Below are 24050 nucleotides of genomic sequence, written 5' to 3'. Positions count from 1 at the left end.
TTGATTATCTGATCACTTCACTTGATTTTCAGTTTTCGGTGAGATGTGATTCTTTGATTTTGTTGTGTGTTTTATATGCACTGACACACATTATATCACGTTGTATATTTTTTGTGCACTGTTTCAACTTTTGTAACATTGCATATCTGATATTGATATAAATTCTCCTAGATAGGTCCCACTGTTATGGAGAATTAATATACATCTATATCTATATAGTATTAATATAGCCACTCCTAATAGGGGAGAGTTGGAGGACATTGAGCTGCTCACCACACAGCCTTGTTACCACCTTTCCTGAGAGTATTTATAAGGGTGTTGCATGAAAATCTTAGGGTATACATATATGGTATGCCCAGTGTGAACTAATATATATGCCCATATCATAGGTAGCGCCACTGACCCCACTTTTTGTACAGCTTTTTTATATTTAGAGCTCCTCTAGGGGAGCTTTATTTTTGGGGAGGCAGCCACCGTGATTACTGACCTAAGCGTTGTGCATTGGTAAATTTGCACCAATTGCTGATTCTTTCATTTAAAGGTACATGTAGGTTTCCCACCTTTCCCAGCAGACAATGCACTATGTGACATAGATGAGGCTTCACTACCGATCATTCTAAATCAGTGAAGAAAATATCTAAAAGAGGATGTTACAAGAACTTACCCAACAAGTCATATCCAACCCTTCTGCTTATATAAATGTGGCTCAACAGCAGAAGCAAAAACATTCATAGAGGGATTCAGAGAGGAACATCAGGACTAGAAAAGTTCAAGTAAGTAACCGATACACCTATATACAGTATATTTATAGTTTTGTGTAAGAAAAAGTTTGCATGGAGGTTCTCAACAGAATAGTCATTGGTGGCACATGAAATAAGAAGGGGAAATAGACTTGGCGCTATACTGTTTTGGTTTGAACAATTAATAATTGGTTATGGTTTATATAAATTTTCCAGCGTGCTGGTAAATAAAAAAATAAAAGTAGAATAAACCTAAATAAAAGTGAAAACTATCTGTTCATACCCAACAGTACTCTCCAATAATTATTTATACATATATGTTCTTGTGCTTCCTTATAAATGTTAATAAACCATAAATAAAAATGCGATACCTCTATTTAAGTATTAAAGTGCAAGTGCCAGTGAAAAAACATGTGCGAGTGTTGAAATACGCAATTACAACTCTAAAATAAATAAATAAGTAAATATATTGATTAATTAACAATTTTGTATATTATATCTCAATTAGTGCTCACATAAAATTACCATGTGACAAATGACCCGTGAAAGAATAAAAAATAAATATTTAAAATTAAAATTAAAAAAGGTGAGCAGCCTAGAAAATTATAAATAGAAAAAATAGTAATGGCTAGCCCATATAAAATTGAAAAATAAAAGTTGGATATTATAAAAACAGACAAAAATTGTTTTTTTTATAAAAATAATAATAAACAGTGAAAAAAACGTGAAAAAAATAGTGAAAATGGTGAAAAAAATCTGTTATGAGTGTCTTTAAAAAAGGAGAGGGAGGAGGGTGACTGCGATTGCTGCTTGCTGTGCTCGGTGCTCACAAGAGGTATAACCCCCGTCCGGGGTGGATCAGCCTTCACAGTGTAAGCCACTGTGTTGCTCTCTGGCTTGTCTCTGCTGTAGTCCTGGGGGTCCCTCGTTCCTCCGTTCGTATAGCGTGCCTCGTTATATGCAATAAGTAAGAGGCATATCCATTGTGCAGTACGTTCGTAAAATGAATTTTATTATTATAAAGTTAAATTACTCACAAACATTCGATTTAAAAGATCGTTTTCTTGAAATGCTCTATTTGAAAGTCCCGCCCGGCTGTGCCGCCGTCTAAGCAAGAGGTGTATGCTGCCTGGCCACGCCCTACGTGTTTCGTCATTCAGACGTCATCTGGAGCGGCCATCTGCATACACCTTTTCCTTTATATAGGGTGTAGTGTACCAACACGCATGCGCGGAACTTCGCCGCCATGCCCTCTATTTTTATTGAATGTTAATCACGCAAGGCTAGATATTTAATGCGCCGAACGTGTTATCCATTACCAAAGAAGGGTTGGACAATACTCCCGTATATATATTCTCTATGTCGGGGAATATGTTGCAAATCAATTTATAATACATGAAATCACAGCGAATCATAGATAAAAATAAATAATAGAATATGTATAAATAAATGAGGGGATTTAAAGTTATAGTTTTAATTTAATGATAGTTAAATATTCATGCCTATGTCTGAACTGAATTTGGGTACACAGGAAATCTTTTTTATAGAGGAGTACAGGAGATTTTAGAATATTAGGCTTTAGGATATGCAAGGATAAGGTCTGGCTTTGTCCTAGTTTGATATTCTAATTATTTTTTATATTTGGAAAGAGGTTTATTAAAATACAAAAAATATATAAGGTGTACATTCATATAAAGATTGAAATAAACATGAGATTAAAAATTAGGAAATTACATGACAATAAAATGAAAATAAAAATAACGATAGAGATGAAAATAAAATAAAAGAAAAAAGGCCCAATTGACAAGGTTTAAAATAGGTAACATCTATGGTGTAGGTTAAAATCAGTACATCTAAAGGGGAAATTAATATTATTTAGTGGTTTCATTTATAGTGTTTCTATTTTTGGAATAATTGTTGTTTTTTAGGGAATTTTTGGTGTTAAAGTGACGTATGCTTCTATCTGTCATATTGTTATAAAGAAAATTATTTATTATTTATCTTTTAGGGACTGTGAATAAATTACGTTCGACCCTTTGTACTTTGCAAGAAAAGAGCGAGGGGGAGAGTGGCTTAGGGTAAAATTGAATTGACTCCCATAGTTCTACCCCAATAAATAGAGTAAAATAAATTGAATTTAATAAATGACATTATAAGTTGATAATAAAAGGAAATATATGAATATTCCTTTTTTAGTGAATGTATTACATTCGACCTATGTATATTCCCAAAGTATGTGTTTTGTTTCCAAATGGAAATCTATATTAACTTGTGCATGTTCTTTTTGTGTTACATTCGACCTTTGTGTATACTCAAAATGTGTATTTTAAAATCTAAAAATTAATTATCAAAAATTAGTTAAAAAACAGTTGAGATCCAGGTCTATGTTCATTCCCGCAGGATGTAAAGTTTCTAAGTTAAAAATCCATCTCGTTTCATTCTGTGAGACTTTTATGGTCTTGTCCTCTCCTCTCCAATGACCTTTGATTTTATCGATCGCATAGAATGTCATTTGTTTTGGGTCCTGGTTGTGGAAATCTCTGAAGTGTCGTGGGACACTATGTTTGTCATATCCATTTTTTATGTTTTTGATATGTTCCCTGATTCTTTCATGCAGTTCTCGTGTGGTCCTACCCACGTATTGTTTCTGACAGGGGCATTCTATGACATAGGTGCTTTTGCAGGAGATGAGTTCCCTAATAATAAATTTTCTTCCATTGGTGGTTGAGGTAAAAGTGGTAGTTTTTCTGCTGTTTTTTTTGCTTTGGCGACAGGGAAGGCATTGGCCGCATTTATAGAATCCTTTTAAGTGTTTGGCAATCTTAATATCTCGTGGGGGATCAATTGTGTTCTTGACCAGCTTGTTCCTTAAATTGGGGGCCTTCCTGTAGATAAAAGAGGGGTTATTCGGTAGGAGTTGTTTTAGTATGTCATCTGTTTTGAGAATGGGCCAATGTTTTTTTATAATTCTTTCTATTTCTTTATGCTGTCTGTTAAAGCCCGTAAAAAAGGCAATTTCTATATTCTGTGTCTTCTTGGTGGTTTTTCTATTGTCAAGCTATTTTTTCCTTTCCATTTTTATTACATTTTCTTTAAGGACTCGTAGATGTGACTCTTTATATCCTCTCTTTATAAAACGTCCGATAATAACGTCTGCCTGTTTATTAAAGTCCTCTTTATTGGTACAGTTTCTGTGTACCCTCAGAAGTTGCCCTTTGGGTATGTTGCCTATCCATCGTGGGTGGTGGCAGCTTGAAGTGGGTATGTACCCATTACGGTCCGTGGCTTTGAAAAAGGTTCTTGTGCCTAAGGTCCCCTCGGATTTAAATATCTGTAGGTCCAGGTAATCTATGCTCTGGTCATCCCAACTTCCTGTAAATGTGATTCCATATATATTATGGTTAATCTCATCTAAAAAGGACTGTAATTCTGGATGTGTGCCCCCCCCAGATTATTATAATATCATCTATGTACCATTTGTACATCTTAAGGTTTTTTTCTAGGCACTCCATAGATCTGTTCTTCTTCCCAATGGTCCAAAAAAAGGTTTGCCACGCTGGGTGCATATTTTGCCCCCATGGCTACCCCTTTTGTTTGGACATAATATTTGCCTTTATACCAGAAGTGGTTATGGCTCATTGCCAAATCCAAACCCTCTACTATATAGTCAATTTGTTCTTGTTTGAGAGTAGACTTATTGTGGAGGGCCCACTTTATCCCATTCAATCCATCTTTCTGTTTAATATTTGTGTATAGGGAGTTTACATCTATCGTTACTAATATGTCATTCTCTCCTATGTTGATGTCTTGAAGTTCTTTCAGAAGTTGTCTGCTATCTTTCAGCTATTTTCAAGACTGGGCGCTTATGTGGACGGATTTCTACAACCATTGGTGGCTGAAGGTAAATCATGCCTGAAAGATAGCAGACAACTTCTGAAAGTTATAAACCATAACTAATTATTAATTGTTCAAACCAAAATGGTATAGCGCCAAGTATATTTCCCCTTCTTATTTCATTTTACTGTTTTCACCCACATTGGGTGGAAATTGAATAGAGGCCACTCATACCAAAATTACACCAAACTGCTCCATAGCGCGACCTTACTCCCTTCTCCTTCCTTTTACCATTAGGGGCACATGGCTCAGTGGGGTTGATTTACTAAAACTGGAAAGTGCAAAATCTGGTGTAGCTGTGCATGGTAACCAATCAGCTTCTAACTTCAGCTTGTTCAATTAAGCTTTGAAAAAAAAAGCTTGGAAGCTGAATGGTTACCATGCACATCTGCACCAGATTTTGCACTTTCCGGTTTTAGTAAAGAAACCCCAGTTTGTTAATCAGGTAAAGCAGTGAAAAGGTGATTTGTGAGAATAGCCACCTCTATAGCAGCCCATGTGACTCGAGTTGTAATGGGCAGGTTTAGCTTTTTAGACTCGATTCACATCTATGCATGTTGCTTTTGAGCATTTTTGCAGTGCTTTTTGCGGTGCTTGTTGCGTTTTTGGACATGCGTTTTTATGGAGATTTCGCATTTTTTTACACTGTGGTTGCTTAGCAACCAGCTATATACAGTGAAGAAACAAACCAAAAAAAAACGCGCAAAATGCAAATCGCGGTAAAAACGTGGTAAAAACGCAGTACTTGCGTTTTTGATGCAGGTCCATTGACTTCTTTTACATGCAAAACGCTGCATTTTACATGAAAAAAAGTCCCCGACCCTTTCCAAAAACGCAGAGGCACAAAAATGCATTGATGTGAACATGTTTCATAGGAACCCATGTTAAAAAATTTCCATGCATTTCTGCAAAATGCATCAAAAAACGTGTTAGCCCTTGTACACACGGTCGGAGAATCCGTCGGAATGTGTCCTATCGGACCCTGTTGTCGGATAATCCGACTGTGTGTGGTATGCATCGGACTGATTCCGTCGGAATATCCGTCGGACCCAATTTTCCAACATGTTGGAAATATTTTCCGACCAACTGGTTCGATCGGACATACTCCGATCATGTGTAGAGAATTTTGATCGGACGTAGTGCCACGCATGCTCAGATCAAATTCCTACATCAAAGCTATTGGCTACTAGCCTGAACGTAGTCCCATCGTAATTACGTCATCACGTTCTGAATGATCGGATTTTTCGACAACTTAGTCCGACCGTGTGTATGCAACAGTTTCGGGCAAGATCCGACAGGCAAAATCCAACGGACAAAATCCGACGGATTTGGTTGGCAGAATGTCCGACCGTGTGTACAGGGGCTTAGTGTGAATCAAGCCTAAAAGTATATCTGAAGTCAAAATGTTTTTAAGTTTTGTAAAGTGTGGGAATATGTTGAAATTCCTGTTGAATATTTATTGCTATCTGTGTCACTGATGGGGAGATTCACCTTCTCGGCCTCCGCTCTCATGCATATCTCTGGATTGAGATGGGGCTCAGATAAGTATAAGGTGGGGCTGGGGGGGGTATATGCGCCTAGAAGGTTTTTTACCCTAATGCATAGAATGCAAAACCTTCTGCCTTTAGAACCACTTTAAGGAGGACCAACTACTTTTCAGAAGATTAATCCACCCATTTGGACCTGCATACGTTCATTTGACATGCAGGATGACGGGAACTTTTGTTTTCAGATTTGTTTTGCCTGTGAGGGGCTCACCGCCATTTGGGGTATGTGAGTTACTCTAGTACCCAAAAACAGCACCCCAATATCTATCACTGGGCCAGTCACAGCTTTTAAAAGTAACTTTTACTCATATCTGGTGTAATTGAGACATTTATTAATGGCCATTAATATAAAATATTTTTTTTTTTAATGTTTGTTGCCCAATGTAAAGGGTATATTTCATTTATCGCCAACATAAAGTAAGATCTTTTTGACTGATCATCAGTGTAATATTAATCCTGGCTTTATCCATTAAACCAATGCCTAATTTCAAGACAAATAAATTGTATAAACTGTCCACTGTGTCATAATATGGTGTAACAATCAACATACAAACATGGGTTAGGAAACATTTCTTGCTCTTGGTATTTCAATATACTCTAGGACAACATTGTGTAGTAGGATTTTGGAAACTGACACATTGCTCCACAAACCACAAAAAAAAAAAAAATTTCATCATCCTCTTTACTAGTCTCCTGAAACCTCTTGTTTGCGAATATACTCCATTAGGTGGAACCTTGACAACATCAATACTTAGCAACACTTACTGTATCTTGGCCCACACGCCGATACCTACACTTGAGTTCCACATCCCTTACCTCTCCACGAAGGGGTGGAGGATGGCAGAAATCCAATGAGTAGAGTATCTATTAGCCAACCCTTACCCTTTAAAGACATACAATCTAAATTTCATATTCCGTCTAGGAATATCTTCAACTACATACAGACAGCAGCATTCCTAAAACAACACTCTAATGCCGCGTTCACACATCCAGACTTTCTGGCAGAAAAGGTCAGACGGAATCATTTCATCGGATATTCCGATCGAGTGTGGGCTTCATCTGACTTTTTTTTTTTCAAAAATTCTGACAGACCTAGAAATAGAAAATGTTTTAAATCTTTCAGACGGAATCAATTCCTATTGGGAAAACCGTTTGACTGTATGGTATTCCGATGGACCGAAAACGACGCAAGGGCTGCTATTGGCTACTGGCTATTCAGCTTCCTTTTCTAGTCCCGTCGTACGTCATCACATTCTAAATGAACGGACTTTGGTGTGATCATGTGTATGCAAGTGCGTTTCAGCGGAACTCCATCGGAACTCCGTCAGAAAGACCGTCAGAGTTTATTCTGACAGAAAGTCCGATCTTGTGTACGCAGCATAAGCCTACCTCATCCAATTTCCCTGTTCTACTCTAGCTTGCAGAATAAAATGACCTTTTGCAAAACACCCCCAATGCTCCTTTGGGAACTACAATCATTCTCAAAGGAACAATGGCTTAAAGTCATCGCCTACTCTCAACAAACAACCCACCATATCGACCACTGGGAAACATCACAGAAAATTCCCTCCAGATGGTATATGACCCCTAGCCGCGTGACAAAGTTCTCCCCCAATATTTCCCCCTTCTGTCGGGAGGATTGTGGCCAAATTGGCCCCCTTATTCATATCATATGGTCATGCAAAAGCTTAACAAACTATTGGCACAAGGTTTTTCAGCTAATTTCTCAAGTTACAGGTTTTCTTCTCAAACTGACCCAGCATTAAGTTTATCTGGGTATAGAACGCATCCCAAGGAATACCACACCTTCACTGTGCTCATTTTATTAGCTGCCAAAACACTGATAACCGGACTCTAACGCACGACCCATGCTCCTAACATCTCTGAACTCACTATGTACCTCAATATAACCTTTGAATATGAAAAAGCTCTGGCGCTTGGCACTAACACTTTCACTAAATTACAAAAAAACTAGGAACATTGGCTTCCAATGCTTCCCAAATAACCCCTCAGGATATACCTCATATCTCATGGTGCTGTTTCCTTTATGATATTCATTTTATGCCTTTCTTCATATATTGATTCCCTGTTACATGAATGTAATGAATATTTCAACTCTAGATTTGATCTGTGTCCTAAGTCACATGTTTTTGTTATTGTTTCATTTTTCAAAAAATGTATTGTTGGAAAAAAATAAAAATAAATACCTAAACACGGCAGACAAACCGCCCGACATTCCGAACGAGTGGACCTGCCCACACACAACTGGACTTTTCTGGCAGACTAGGTCCGCCGGACTATGGCAGGAGTACATCGTACTTCTGAAATGAACGGACTTGCCCACACATGTAGGAAAGTCCATTCATTTTGAACACGGCTCCAGGTAGCCGGAACTAGCGAACCTTCGGCAGCGAGATTGACACGTCGCTAGCCTCGTCACCTGGGATGGACTTAAAGGGGAAGCCCTATGCCGAAAAAATGCTAGTCCTGGCTACCTGGAACCACGTTGAAAATGAACGGACTTTTCTCCGTGTGCAGGAAAGTCCGTTCATTTCAAAAGACCAGCAGACTAGCACACAGATGGCCGGATTGACGTTTTTTGAGTCAAAGCTACTTTCTAAGTCCGCCGGACTTTTGGGAAACAAAAGTCCGCCGGAGCCCACACCCGGCGGATTGTCCGCCGGACTCTGGTCCGCCGGACCAAGTCCTCCTGATAGTCTGATCGTGTGTACGCGGCATTCAAAACACTTTTACGAAAGCCAAGTAATCCTTAAAGTGGAAATACTTAAAGTGGACTAAGTCCTGTTAGATCACTTCTGGCTGGCCCAGTTTGCAGGTATAATATTAAAATAAGTGCCCTTTATTTTTTAACCACTTCACTCCCAGGCCAATTCTGCCAATTCTCACATATACAGTATCTCACAAAAGTGAGTACACCCCTTGCATTTTTGTATTATATATAAAATATTTTATCTTTTCATGTGACAACACTGAAGAAATGACACTTTGCTACAATATAAAGTAGCGAGTGTACAGCTTGTATAACAGTGTAAATTTGCTGTCCCCTCAAAATAACTCAACACACAGCCATTAATGTCTAAACCTCTGCCAACAAAACTGAGTACACCCCTAAGTAAAAATGTGAAAAATTGGGCCCAATTAGCCATTTTCCCTCCCCGTTGTCATGTGGATCGTTAGTGTTACAAAGGGCTCAGGTGTGAATGGGGAGCAGGTGTGTTAAATTTGATGTTATCGCTCTCACTCTTTCATAATGGTCACTGGAATTTCAACATGGCACCTCATGGAAAAGAACTCTCTGAGGATCTGAAAAAACAATTGTCGTTCTACATAAAGATGGCCTAGGCTATAAGAAGATTGTCAAGACCCTGAAATTGAGCTGAAGCATGGTGGCCAAGACCATACAGCTGTTTAAAAGGACAGGTTCCACTCAAAACAGGCCCCACCATGGTCGACCAAAGAAGTTGAGGTCACATTCTCAGCGTCATATCCAGAGGTTGTCTTTGGGAAACAGAAGTATGAGTGCTACCAGCATTGCTGCAGAGGTTGAAGGGGTGGGGGGTCAGACTGTCAGTGCTCAGACCATACCCCGCACAGTACATAAAATTGGTCTGCATGGCTGTCGTGCCAGAAGGAAGCCTCTTCTGAAGGTGATGCACAAAAAAGGCACGCAAAAGCTTGCTGAAGATAAGCAGACTAAAGGCATTGATTACTGGAACCAGGTCCTGTGGTCTGATGAGACCAAGATAAACTTATTTGGTTCAGATGGTGTAAAGCGTGTGTGGCGGCAACCAGGTGAGGAGTACAAAGACATGTGTGTCTTGCCTACAGTAAAGCATGGTGGTGGGAGTGTCATGGTCTGGGGCTACATGAGTGCTGCTGGCACTGGGGAGCTACAGATCATTGAGAGAACCATGAATGCCAACATGTACTGTGACATAATGAAGCAGAGCATGATCCCCTACCTTTGGAGACTGGGCCACAGGGCAGTATTCCAACATGATAACGATCCCAAACACACCTCCAAGACGGCCATTGCCTTGCTAAAGAAGCTGAGGGTAAAGGTGATGGACTGACCAAGCATGTCTCCAGACCTAAACCCTATTGAACATCTGTGGAGCATCCTCAAACGGAAGGTGGAGGAGCGCGAGGTCTCTAACATCCACCAGCTCCGTGATGTTGTCATGGAGGAGGGGAAGAAGACTCCAGGGGCAACCTATGAAGTGCTGGTGAACTTCAAGAGGGTTAAGGCAGTGCTGGAAAATAATGGTGGCCACACAACATATTGACACTTTGGACCCAATTTGGACATTTTAACTTAGGGGTGTACTGACTTTTGTTGCCAGCGGTTTAGACATTAATGGCTGTGTGTTGAGTTATTTTGAGGGGACAGCAAATTGACACTGTTATACAAGCTGTACACTCACTACATTACATTGTAGCAAAGTGTAATTTCTTCAGTGTTGTCACATGAAAAGAATAAAATATTTACAAAAATATGAGGGGTGTACTCGCTTTTGTGAGATACTGTCTATAAAAAAATAAATTTTTGCTAGAAAATTACTTAGAACCCCCAAACATTATATTTATTTTTAGTAGAGGCCCTAGAGAATAAAATGGTGGGTTTTGCAATTTTTTAATGTCACACGGTATTTGCACAAAGGTTTTTCAAATGCAATTTTCTTGGAAACGATACATTTTAATTAATTGTTGTGCACACAAACACAATATAATACCCGAGTTATTGGTAAAATATAAAAGATGATATTATATCAAGTAAATAGATTACCTAACATTTCACCACACTTTACAATTGCATATGCCAGTGAAACGTCACCAAACTATGGTACATAAAAAACTCTATAGGTGACGCTTTAAAAACCTTTACAGGTTACCAGTTTAGAGTTACACAGGACATCTGGTGCTAGAATGATTGCTCTCGCTCTGAGATTTGTGGTGATGCCTCACACATGTAGTGTGATCACCTTTTGCATTCACATGTGTACATGAGCATGGGGGGGACAGGGGCATTTTAAGGTTGTTGTTTTTTTGTCCTGGGAAGAATTAAAGATTTTGTATTAAAAACTTTTTTTTTTACACTGTCCTTTTATTTTTATTATTTATTTTTTTTTATCAATTTTATTGCTATCACAAGGAATGGACAACATCTCTTGTGATAGCAATAAGCATGACAGGTCATATATATGGATAAATCTGGGGTATTAGACCACAGATGTCTCCTCTGACCTCCAAAGCATCTGATCAAACTGCATTGTGCCAAAAATCAGAACCACTAGAGGCCAATCTGTTGGAAACCTAAAGATTTACTGCTGCTCAGGGGCAATGCTGGAAGCAATTTACAGCACATACTAATTTTGGTAGCATCATTATTCATGTGGAATGTATCTTCCTTGTGTATTTTTTTTTTGTCAAGTTGTTATGGGTAAAGTTCTGCTTTAAATAAATATACATTATAATATATATATATATATATATATATATATATATATATATTTATATAAATATATAAATATATATATAGAGCGGGTAACATAAGTATTGAACACGTCACCATTATTTTCAATAATTAATTTTTAATATTTTATTTTTAATATTTCTAAAGTGCTATTGACATAAAATGTTCATCACATGTTGGTAACAACTCGTGCAATCAATACATACAAAGAGACCAAAAAAAAATAAGTTCATAAATTAAGTTACATGTAATGAAATGGAATGAAACAGGGAAAAGGTATTGAACACATGAAAAGAGGGAGATGCAAAGAGGCATGGAAAGCCAAGACACCATCTGAAATCTATCAGTAATTAGAAAATAATCCTGCTCCTTGTCGGTGCAAATTAATATCAGCTGGTTCAGTCTCAACTGATGACTTATAAAAAGGTGTGTCATTACCAAGGTGTCACACAAGAAACATCTCATGATGGGTAAAAGCAAAGAGCTCTCTCAAAACCTTTGCAATCTTATTGTTGCAAAACATACTGATGGCATTGGTTACAGAAGGATTTCTAAACTTCTCAATGTTTCAGTGAGCACTGTTGAGGCCATAATCTGGAAATGAAAGAATATCATTTCATCATAAACCGACCAGGACCAGATGCTCCTCGTAAAATTTATGACAGAGAAGTTAAAAGAATTATATAAGAGTTGTCCAAGAGCCGAGGACCGCTTGTGGAGAGCTTCAGAAAGACTTGGAATTAGCAGATACAATTGTTTCAAAGAAAACAATAAGTAATGCACTCAACCGCCATGTCCTGTATGTACACTCACCATGCAAGACTCCATTGCTGAAGAAAAAGCATGTTGAAGCTCGTTTAAAGTTGCACAACATGTAAACAAGTCTGTGAAATATTGGGAGAATATAATCTATTCAGATGAGACCAAAGTTGAACTCTTTGGATGCCAGAATACACACCATGTTTGGAGGTCAAATGGCACATCACTCCAAAAACACCTCCCATACCAACAGTGAAGTTTGGAGATGGGAACATTATGGTGTGGGGCTGTTTTTCAGCATACAGTACTGGCAAATTTCATATCATTGAAGAAAGGATGAATGTAAAAAGGTACCAAGACTTTCTTGTTAAAAATCTGCTACCCTCTACCAGGATGATGAAGATTAAACGAGGGTGGACATCTCAGCAAGACAATGATCCCAAATACGAAGCCAAGGACACTCTCAATTTGTTTCAAAGAAAGAAAATAAAGCGGCTAGAATGGCCCAGCCAATCACCTGACTTGACTCCAATAGAAAATCAATGGAAAGAACTAAAGATCAGAGTTCATAGAAGAGGCTCACTGAACCTTCAAGATTTGGAGACTGTTTGTGTGGAAGAATGGGCCAAAATCACACCTGAGCAATTAGTTTCTCCATGCAGGAGGCATATTGAAGGTGTCATTACCAACAAAGGATTTTGTAGGAAGTATTAAATATATTTCAGTTAGCGTGTTCAATACCTTTTTCTTGATCATACATCACGGGACACAGGAGCTTCATTACATAGTGGGTTATATAGGCACCTCTGGTGATTGGACACTGGTTGACCCAATTAAAGAGAATTCCTCCCCTATATAACCCCTCCCATTAGGGAGGCACCTCAGTTTTTTCGCCAGTGTCTGGTCGATGGTCACGTAAAACTTAGCTCTATGCGGGTCCCGGCGAGGGCCGAAGGGCTACAACAAACCAGATCCATACCTCGGGCCGATAATTGACTCCCAAGATGGTATGGTACCCGGGCCTCGTCTGCCGAAGACACGAGGTTTTGCCTGTAAGTCCTCTCCATTGGAAGACTGGACTCTGGGACAACCAGACTTGGGGTACTGTTTACTCAGGGCGCCCGTAAGTTCTGGCAGAGTTTTTTACAAGGCCCAGGTAGGAGGATCTTTTCGTAAGAACCCCAGATACGCCTGAAGGTTGGCTAACAATACCCGCCGTGATGGGTGAAGGCTGGAATTGGTCTGAAATCAGCAATTCCTGCGGCGGGGAACAGGTATGGGAAGTCATCCTGTATATTTAATATATGAATGGATTTCTTCATTGTGAGTAGTTGTATGTCTTACCTGGTTTCCACCACTTGAGGGAGTAAGAGCAAGCCTGATGCATACTTACATGCCTTTCAAACAAACACGCTCAGTGAAATGCCTGGTTCTCCCAGCTACTCACGTCTCCTTGCAGTCCCTGCCACAATAAAGGTAAAAGAGGGGTCCCACGCAGATCAGGGGGTCCCATGTCACTCCTTTTGGGTTCTCCTCCCCCCCCGGATCCCGCGGTCCTCGTGCACGCACGCGGGCGCGTGCACACGCGCCGGGCTCGCTCCCGGCCTAATGGGGAAGGGGGGGGGTATGGTTGCCAGCTGTGCACAATCAGGTGCTCTATGCTGCAGTGCAGGCGTCAAAACGGCCGTTTTAAAAGCCCAGAGCGTCAGGGGACTGTAAGGTGAGACACAGGAGCTGTGGGCTGTAAGCATCCGTGGGATTGGATCCAGGCGAACCTTAAGGGCCGGTTCACACAGCGAGGCGAGGCGAGGCGACACGACTCGCCTCGCCTCGCTCCCGCAAGTCGCCCCCGTTCTGTACAATGGAACCGTTCTGAGAGGAGCGACTCGAGTCGCTCCGACTCAGAAAAAAGGTTCCTGTACTACTTCGGGCCGACTTCGGGGGCGACTTGCATTGACTTCTATACAGAAGTCCTCTGCAAGTCGCCGCTGAGCTCCCCGCAGGTCGCGGCGAGGTAAGTCGGAGACGCCGCGCCGCGCCTCGCTGTGTGAACCGGCCCTTAGACACCTACTCGGCATCATATTGTGCAGTTAAGCTTATATTGATTTATTGTGAGACTTTAAGCACAACAAAGTGATTGCATTTTACACTAGTAACTCTGCTTTGTAGCTCAGTACTATGTCTCCTCGTAAGAGGGTTTCAGGGGCAGGTAACAAAAGCACTGGCAGATCACCGCCTAGGTCCAGGGGTTCCAAAAGTGCATGCAGATTACCATCCCCCTCTGCAAGAGTGGAGCCTGCATCTCAAGACGAGTCAGTGCCCCTTTCAGGCTTTGCAGCCTCTCCTAATGTCGCAGCCCCGGTCTATGTCACTGAGGACTCCCTTAGGGCTTCATTGGAGAGTTTTGAAGGGAGGATAATGAATTTTATTTCTGCTTCCCTAAAAGATAACAGAAAAAGGGGTAGATCCCCTCCCTCTGCTGAAATCCCTCTCTCAGACAGTTGCTCTGAAAATGAGGAGAGATCCCTATCTTTGGAAAGGGATCATGAGCAGTCGGATCAGTCAGAGGATGAGGAGTTAGTCCCCTCCTCCCAGGCACTCAGAAAGCAGGTGCAGTATTACACTGAATTGGTGCGTACCACGTTCAGAATGCCAGCTGCTGAAGTCGCTACATCCTCTGTCTCTTCCCTGGGAGTCAGGAAAGCCCCACAGACTGCTTGTTCCTTCCCAATTCATCCTTTAATGGCTGACTTGATGTATGAGGACTGGGGACATCCCGATAAACTGTTTACTCCTCCCAAGAGGTTTTCTATGTATTATCCCGTGGAGGAAAGTTTCACCAAGAAATGGGGGGCCCCATCTGTTGATGCGGCTATCTCTTGTGTGAATAAAAACCTAACTTGTCCTTTGGATAATGCGCAGGTATTTAAGGATCCAGCTGACAAAAGGCTGGAAACCTTGTTAAAAGCCTCCTTTTCCATGGCCGGCGCTGTGGTGCAACCTACAGTCGCAGCCGTGGGGTTGTGTCAGTTCCTTAAGGAACAGGTTAAACAGATGTTTGAACTCCTTCCCAATGAGGAAGTAGAGAAATATGCAGAGATGCCTCACATCTTATGTTTCATAATTGATGCGATTTTGGATTCTGTCCAACAAGCATCACGTTTGTCCCTCATGTTGGTACACATGCGTAGGGCTCTATGGCTAAAAAATTGGGCTGCTGAGATGTCATGCAAAAAGCATTTGGCTGGGTTCCCGTTTAAAGGGGAACGGTTGTTTGGAGAGGAATTAGATAAATTCGTCCAAAATATTTCGGGAGGTAAATCTACACTCCTTCCAGTCAAGAAGAGTAAACGTCCTTCATTCAGGCGTACTCTCTCTCCCGAAGCATCAAGCTCTAAACAGTGGCGACGGCCTTCCCAGCCCTCCTCGGCTGGAAAGCCTCAGGGCTGAGCCCAGGGACAGAAGAAGACTTGGGGGCGGAAGCCTGCCAAGCAGACCTCCAAGACCTCCTTGTGAAGGGGCGCCCCCGCTCGGCCGAGTGGGGGGAAGGCTCCTGCAGTTTGCAGGCGCCTGGCGGGAAGAGATTCAGGACAGATGGGTGATCTCTTCAGTGTCTCTGGGCTACAGGCTAGAGTTTCAGGAGATTCCACCTTCTCGTTTTCTAAGGTCAAGGATCCCCAGGGATCCGATAAAGCAGAAACCGCTATTTCTGGCCTTAGATCAATTACTATCCCAGGGTGTGATAGTAGAAGTGAGCCCGAAAGATCAGGGTTCAGGTTTTTATTCGAATCTCTTCACCGTTCCAAAACCAAACGGAAGTGTGACCTTCCGGATGCAGTCAATACGCACTGTGCTCTCCTCCCTGCAAGGAGGAGAATTCATGGCATCAATAGATATCAAAGACGCATATCTCCATGTGCCAATATTTCCCGCACACCAGAAGTTTCTGAGGTTCGCGGTAGAGCAGCGCCATTTTCAATTTGTGGCCCTGCCGTTCGGCCTAGCCACGGCCCCCCGAGTCTTCACGAAGATTCTAGACCCTCTCTTAGCAATCTTAAGAGTTCAGGGCATAGCCGTCATGGCTTACCTAGACGACTTGCTTCTCGTAGAGAGAACTGCAACATGCCTAAGTCGCAGCGTCACCAAAACGCTAGAACATCTGGGCCGCCTAGGTTGGATTATAAACCTAGAAAAGTCGTCTTTACAACCGACCACCAGGTTGGATTACCTGGGTCTGATTATCAACACCGCTCAAGGCAGGGTGTTCCTTCCAAAGCCAAAGGCCTTGGCCATTGGAGATCTGGTGCGCCTGATTCTGGGCAGAAGATCTTCCTCCATTCGGTTGTGCATGAGACTGTTGGGAAAAATGGTCGCCTCTTTCGAGGCCGTTCCATTCGCCCAGTTCCACTCAAGGCCCCTGCAAAGATGCATCCTTGGAACAGGAAGCCCCAATCCCTGGATCTTCCTATGCGTTTATCCCCTCGGGCGCGCAAAAGTCTTGTCTGGTGGTTACAGACCAAAAATTTGCTGAAGGGCAAAACCTTTCTTCCCCTCTCATGGAAGATTGTCACCACGGATGCCAGCCTGACAGGCTGGGGAGCCGTGTTGCAGGGAACATGCTCGCAGGGAAAATGGTCTGCGACCGAAAGTCTGCTGCCCATAAATATCTTGGAGATTCGGGCAGTTTACATGGCACTCAGAGAGTGGTCTCACAGACTGCGAGGTTTCCCAGTTCGGATTCAGTCCGACAATGCCACCGCAGTGGCTTACATCAATCACCAGGGCGGTACCAGAAGTCTGGCGGCCCAGAAGGAGGTGAATCGCATACTTGTCTGGGCAGAAGAGCATGTTCCGTGCCTCTCTGCAGTCTTCATCCCAGGAGTGGAGAATTGGTAGGCGGATTATCTCAGCCGCCAGCAGTTGTGCCCAGGAGAATGGGCTCTGCACCCCGATGTGTTTCAAGACATATGTTACAAGTGGGGCACTCCAGACGTGGATCTGTTTGCGTCCAGATTCAACAGGAAACTGGACAACTTTGTATCAAGGACAAGAGATGCACTTGCTCAGGGGTCAGATGCTCTGACAGTTCCCTGGGATCAGTACAATCTGATCTATGCCTTCCCCCCGAGCCCGCTGCTATCGAGGTTCCTGGGAAGGGTCAAGAGGGAGACGAAGCCGGTCCTTCTAGTGGCCTCGGCTTGGCCCAGGTGACCATGGTTCGCAGAAATCATGAAGTTGGCAGTGGGCAGGCCATGGACCCTCCCTCTCCAGCCAGATCTGCTCTCACAGGGTCCAATTTACCATCCTGCTTTACGCAGTCTGAATTTGACGGTCTGGCTGCTGAGACCCACATTTTGAGAGGCCGTGGCCTTTCGGGGCCAGTCCTTTCCACTCTGGTCAATGCCAGAAAACCAGCCTCCAGGCGTATCTATTACAAGATCTGGAGGACATGTTTCCTGGTGTGAACCCAGGAGATGGCATCCTAGAAGGTATGTCATTAGCAGAATCTTGGCCTTTCTCCAATCAGGCCTTGAGATGAATTTGGCCATAAGCACCATCAAGGTGCAGATTTCGGCCCTATCGGTCTTTTTTCAAAGATCGCTTGCATCACATTCCCTAGTACGGGCTTTTATCCAGGGGGCTATGCGGATGAGACCGCCAGTCAAACCTCCGGTATGCCCTTGGGATCTGAATTTGGTTCTCTCGGCCTTAGAAGCCCAACCATTTGAACCTCTGCATCTGGCTTCTTTAACTCTCCTGACAAAGAAGCTGGTGTTCCTGGTAGCCATATCCACGGCTAGAAGGGTTTCAGAATTGGCAGCTCTTTCCTGTAAAGAGCCCTATTTAATTATCCATAAGGACCGAGTGGTCATGCGTCCCAACAGGTCCTTTCTACCTAAGGTAGTTTCAGGTTTCCACCTGAATCAGGATGTAATCCTACCATCCTTTTTTCCAAATCCTCAGTCCACAGAGGAAGAATCCTTACACACTTTAGATGTGGTTAGAGCAATCAGTCTTTATCTTCAAGCAACTGCTCAGATAAGGAAAACTGACTGTTTATTTATTCTGCCAGAAGGCCCTAAAAGGGGTCAGGCAGCGTCAAAGTCCACTCTCTCAAGGTGGATCAGACAGGTTATTTCTCAGGCCTATGACTTAAAGGGGAAGATTCCTCCTTTTCAGGTGAAAGCGCACTCTACTAGGGCTGTAAGTGCTTCTTGGGCAGTGCATCACCAGGCCTCCCTGGCTCTGTAAGGCTGCGACTTGGTCATCAGTCCACACATTCACCAGATTCTATCAGGTGGATGTCAGAGGGCAAGAGGATATCGCCTTCGGGCGCAGTGTACTGCAGGCTGCAGTTTAGGTCCTCAGGTCCCTGGCGGTCTAGAATTATGATCTGTGTCTCCCTCCCCTCAACCTGAGCATTGCTATGGGACATCCCACTATGTAATGAAGCTCCTGTGTCCCGTGATGTATGATCAAGAAAATAGGATTTTTATATACAGCTTACCTGTAAAATCCTTTTCTTGAGAGTACATCACGGGACACAGGGCTCCCGCCCCTCTTGGGTTTTACGTGGTTTCTTATTGCTTTGCTACAAAACTGAGGTGCCTCCCTAATGGGAGGGGTTATATAGGGGAGGAATTCTCTTTAATTGGGTCAACCAGTGTCCAATCACCAGAGGTGCCTATATAACCCACTATGTAATGAAGCTCCTGTGTCCCGTGATGTACTCTCAAGAAAAGGATTTTACAGGTAAGCTGTATATAAAAATCCTATTTTTCCTGTGCCATTCCATTTTATTCAACATAACTTAATTTCTGAACTTATTTGTTTTGGTGTCTTTGTATGTAGGGATTGCATGGTTTGTTACCAACATGTGGTGAAAATTTCATATCAATAGCACCTAGAAAAATGGTCACATGTTCAATACTTATTTTACCCAATATATATATATATATATATATATATATATATATATATATATATATATATATATATATATGTATTTATAGATATATATTTTCACCAATTTTGGGTTGATTTTCTTAAAGAAGTAGAAGCTGTTCACTTGGAAAAGTTAACATTGGTAAATAAGGTATACTATGGTCACTTTGATTTCCCAATCATCATTTACTCTCTCTTGCACATGATTGGGTGTTCAGTGTAAATGTAGGCTCGCCTTGTTCACCAACATTCTCTTTGCAAATTGATGAGCCTTTACTTCTTTAGTTAGTAAATAGATCCCATTGACTTATACTCTATATGGCCAAATGATTGTGAACACATGGCCAACACAACTATATGAGCTTGTTGGACTTCCCATTCCAAAACCATAGTCCTTAATATAAAGATAACACCCGCCCTCCATTTTCAGCTTTAACAGCTTCTTCTTTTCTGGAAAGGCTTTTCATGTTACATTGTAGTATGTCTGTATTTTATGAGATCAGGTACTGAGGTTGGATGAAAAGATCCGACTGACCAACTCATCCCAAAGGATTTCAGTAGGGTTAAACTGTTAGTTCGCCTTTACCGAAAAAAAGAGCGGGGACTCCCTGGACCACTGGAGTGGCTGCGAGAGAGCTGACAGCAAAGCAACCATAGAGGGAATAATAGCAGGGAGCGGGGGGTTGGGGGGGGGATGTCTGTTGTTAATTTACCTTTAGATTTCTTCTGTAAAGGTGAACTAACCGTTTAATGTCAGGAAACTTGAATTCCATACTCATTAAACCATGACTTTATAGGGCTAGATGTTTGCTGGAGGAGTCATATAAAGGATATATTTATACTTCTGCATATTATGCATCTGAGCCAAAACGTTTTTGGTAGTTTTTGGCTGAAATAAGGATTGGTTTATAACAGGGTTCTCCAAACATTCTAAGCAAAGTGCCAGATTATTGTCCTTCAGACATTGGGGGGGCAGGAGTAGCAAATGTCCCTGTGTCAGTGGGAGTAAACAGTGCCTCTGATTTTGTGGTCAGTGGGATTAAAACAAAAAAAAAAATACATACCACCTTTGGAGTGAGTAGGAGTGAGAATGTGCCCTTTCATTGGTATTGAAGGTATAGTACCCCATCATTGGTGTCTTTGGAAAGAATAGTTCCCGATCGTTGGTGTCATTAGGAGGAATGGTGCCCTGAGGGCTGGATAAGGGCAAGCAAAGGGCTGCATTCATTTTGGAGATCACTGGTTTATACCCATGATGACAGTTTCTTTTTTTTTTCCCCATCTGTGCCCCAAATTTATCTTAATTTCTTGTCCTGTAGACACAACTTCAAGTGAAAGCAGTGAGAGGAAAAATTGCCTCATAGGCAGTCATCATTGGAAAAAGTGTCTCCACTGGAAGATTTCCTTTTTATTCCTTTTTTGGTGCCAACTCAAAATTTAGGCTTCCCAGGCACATTCAGCCACGGGAACATGGTCACCAGAAAAGGGAAAAATCTCCAGTGGGGACACAGACACAATGAAAACCTTATATATTCTAAGCCTCCCCTACTCTAAAACTTCAAAAGGTTTTGGCTTTACATACATTTTGGGATACGTTTTTCAAAAGTTTGCAGTCATTGGCCTATTTTTCAAGTGGACCATAGAATATTTTTTTGATTTTATTGTTGTACATGACCAATAATATGACTGAATTTTCAGCTTCTATATTTCTTTTTTACAGCATTTTTTGGCCTCAAATCTATCCTGGAAAAATGAAGAATTTTACAATGATCTATCCAGTCTCTAATGCTTCTTTTAAAGAAGAGACCACAATCCCCTGGACTTATTATAAATCCACCCCTTATGTCTATTCAGAAGAGAAAGAAAGACTGAATCGTATAGAATTCCATCTTCGTATGTTCTCCGTGGTGATCTATTCTTTGGCTTTCCTACTAGGGACCACCGGGAATGGTCTGGTCATCTATTTTACCGCCTTTGTAATGAAACGGACTGTCAATGTCGTGTGGTTCCTTAATTTAGCCATAGCTGATTTCATCTTCACATTTTTCCTGCCATTGAGCATTACCTATGCCTCTCTTGACTTTCACTGGCCTTTTGGAAAATTCATGTGCAAGCTGAACAGCACTATTCTATTCATCAATCTGTACACCAGCATCTTCCTACTCACCGTGATCAGCATTGACCGTTTGATCTCCGTTGTGTTTCCTGTTTGGTGTCAGAATCACCGAACTCCGAGGTTGGCCTCTATTGTAGCCGTGGCAGTATGGATTCTAGCATTCATTTTCAGTGTACCTTATTTTATATTCAGAGATATAAACGATGCTCAAAAAGATCGAGTAGCTTGCTATAACAACTTTCATGAGGATATGGAAGTTGCTTATGAAAGGCAGAAGGTTACAGTAATCATTCGATTTATCGTCGGCTTTTTTATTCCTTTCATCATAATCATCTCATGCTATTCAGTAATTCTTTTGCGCATCCAAAGAAATCACTTGACCACATCGAGCAAGCCTTTCAAAGTTGTCCTAGCTGTTATCTTGTCATTCTTTGTTTGCTGGTTTCCCTACCACGTCTTCTCCTTTTTGGATTTATCTGCAATTTATAGTGAAGATGAGCATCTTTACTACATAACTTTTGTTGGAATACCTATTACCTCCAGTTTGGTTTTTATAAACAGTTGTATCAACCCCATTCTTTACGTCTTTATGGGTCGAGATTTCAAACAGAAATTACATAGCTCCCTCCGGTCAATATTTGAGAAAGCTTTCTCTGAGGAATCTGCCCCTATAGACTCCAAGAGCAATACCAAATCAACATCAAATTCCCAGCTGGTGTGAGACTACATTTATAAAAAAAATACATATTATTGGTGACCTTATATGCTTTGAGGTGTTTTTTAGGAAATGTTCGTGCTATATTATTGTTCCCAAGGCTTTGTTATCTCCAGCAGAGAATTTTATGACGTTTGTTAAATACTGAAACTGACAATTGCTGAAGAAGATCATATACTATCTTGGAATTCCAGAACTACCATTTACTACCATACAACCATAATTAAAAACAGCTAACAAGCAACTGAGATTACAAGGACCAATACATACTTTTATGCATGCCAGAGAAGATGTTAGGAGCTGAATCTAGACAAACAGATAACATACTTATAAGGGAGCAGACTTAGAGGTCTTGTCCCTACCCAATCTTGTGACTGGACAGTGAATAGAGCAGCAGTAAACTGATGAGTCACCTATCACCATGTTCCCTGTTAGCACATGAGCACAATGGATCAGGTCCTTGTATTGTATCTCCAAATTCCAGTCTGAGCTCTGCTTTAAAATGGATTGCAAGATGCGGATGCCAAATCAGGTTTCAGGTGCTTGAGTTAAAAAAAAAGTAATGATTATTTTTAAATACAGAACTGCATTAATTTGTGTCTTTTATGTCTTGCTATATTTCAGCTTTAAAATAAATAAAGTTATCACAGACATATATTTAATAAACTAAGATTGCTTCTTTTCAGTTTGTATTACTGTAATAAGATGCTACAAACTGCATTCCATATCCACCTAACCTGCACATAGACAAATACAGAGGATGCCATTGGTGACCTCAGTCTAAAAAGGCTAGTAATATGTTCTTTGCGTGTCCATGCCCTCTCCTCTTCTGGGAGTGCATAATTAATCTCTGTGCTGATCCAGTTCCTCTGTCCTTCCTCTCTCCTCCCTGCATAACCTTTTATTCTGCAGTCAGGAGAGGAGTGAATGAGAATACTATAGACTGTCACTTAAGTCTTCTGGGACGGCTGATATCACATTCAAGATGGCGGCATCCAGCAGTAGTATCATGGCTTTTGGACTTCTACACAAGGGAGGATTTTACAGGTAAATAAAATGCATAACATATGTTAAATGCATGTATATTCTTATAGGAAGGTTTTGTTGAAATGTATGGTCTAGCAACAGGGACTCTTTAAAGGTCAATGAAACTTCCTACAGTTGAGGATCAACTTTTGTGAGTTGGCTGTCCATTTCTATCCAATTAGCCAATATACTGTATGTGCCACTTTGTGTTGGTCTATCACATAAAATCCCCCCAAAATACATTTACATTTTTGGTTGTAACATGACAAAATGTGGAAAATGTCAAGGGGTATGAATACTTTTTCAAGGCACTGTAACTCTCCAGGCTCAGGGAACCCCTACTAATAATTACTATATCAAAAGTTCACAGTGTGATGGTAACTTAGGAGAAAGTGTCTTACATCTGTGTTCATTGGGAAGACTCTCCCCTTTACAGATATCTAAAAAGATCATTGTCCATACTGGTTACTCATCTGAGAGGCAGAAGTTGATCAATGCTCAAGGTTCCCTTGCAACCCGGAAGGAACCCTAGGGTTCTATGGAGCCCTGGTTGAAAAGGGCTGGTCTAACTAAATATACTAGGAAAGAAAGTTTATCATGTTTCTAAAATGTTTGTTGCAGTTACAGTATATGTTAACCAGTCCACTTACAGTGACGTGGGCTAAGACTTCCATGAAACCAGTTCTGGGTGTTTTGCCAAATTACCATGTTAGTGTGAGTGTCATATGTAACACACCCCCATCAAAAGATAAATAAACGTCAATGAGATGTAGCATTTAACATCATTGATGCTTCATGTCCATCTATTTACTGT

The 24050-nt window shown here is 41.4% G+C and overlaps 1 protein-coding gene across 2 annotated transcripts; it reads left to right on the top strand.

Moving 5' to 3' along the window:
- The first annotated feature begins 699 nt into the window (after positions 1–699).
- On the top strand, positions 700–22880 carry LOC143933754 (chemerin-like receptor 1). 2 transcript variants are annotated; one of them, XM_077456752.1, is made up of 3 exons: positions 735–773; positions 4584–4641; positions 21100–22880. In XM_077456752.1, the coding sequence occupies exon 3, from the start codon at positions 21131–21133 to the stop codon at positions 22214–22216; it is 1086 nt and encodes a 361-aa protein (XP_077312878.1). In that variant the 5' UTR covers positions 735–773; positions 4584–4641; positions 21100–21130; the 3' UTR covers positions 22217–22880. The 2 variants fall into 2 exon arrangements, with proteins under 2 accessions (XP_077312877.1, XP_077312878.1); XM_077456751.1 differs by lacking the exon at positions 4584–4641 and having other exon boundaries at positions 700–773.
- Positions 22881–24050: the final 1170 nt, after the last annotated feature.

This window comes from Lithobates pipiens, unplaced genomic scaffold (assembly GCF_037356315.1).
Source record: "Lithobates pipiens isolate NorthernLeopardFrog02 unplaced genomic scaffold, aLitPip1_a1.2 Scaffold_27, whole genome shotgun sequence".
Taxonomy (NCBI): Eukaryota; Metazoa; Chordata; class Amphibia; order Anura; family Ranidae; genus Lithobates; species Lithobates pipiens.
The sequence above is the reverse complement of the archived record's forward strand: the minus strand, read 5'-3'. Positions and strand labels throughout refer to the sequence as shown.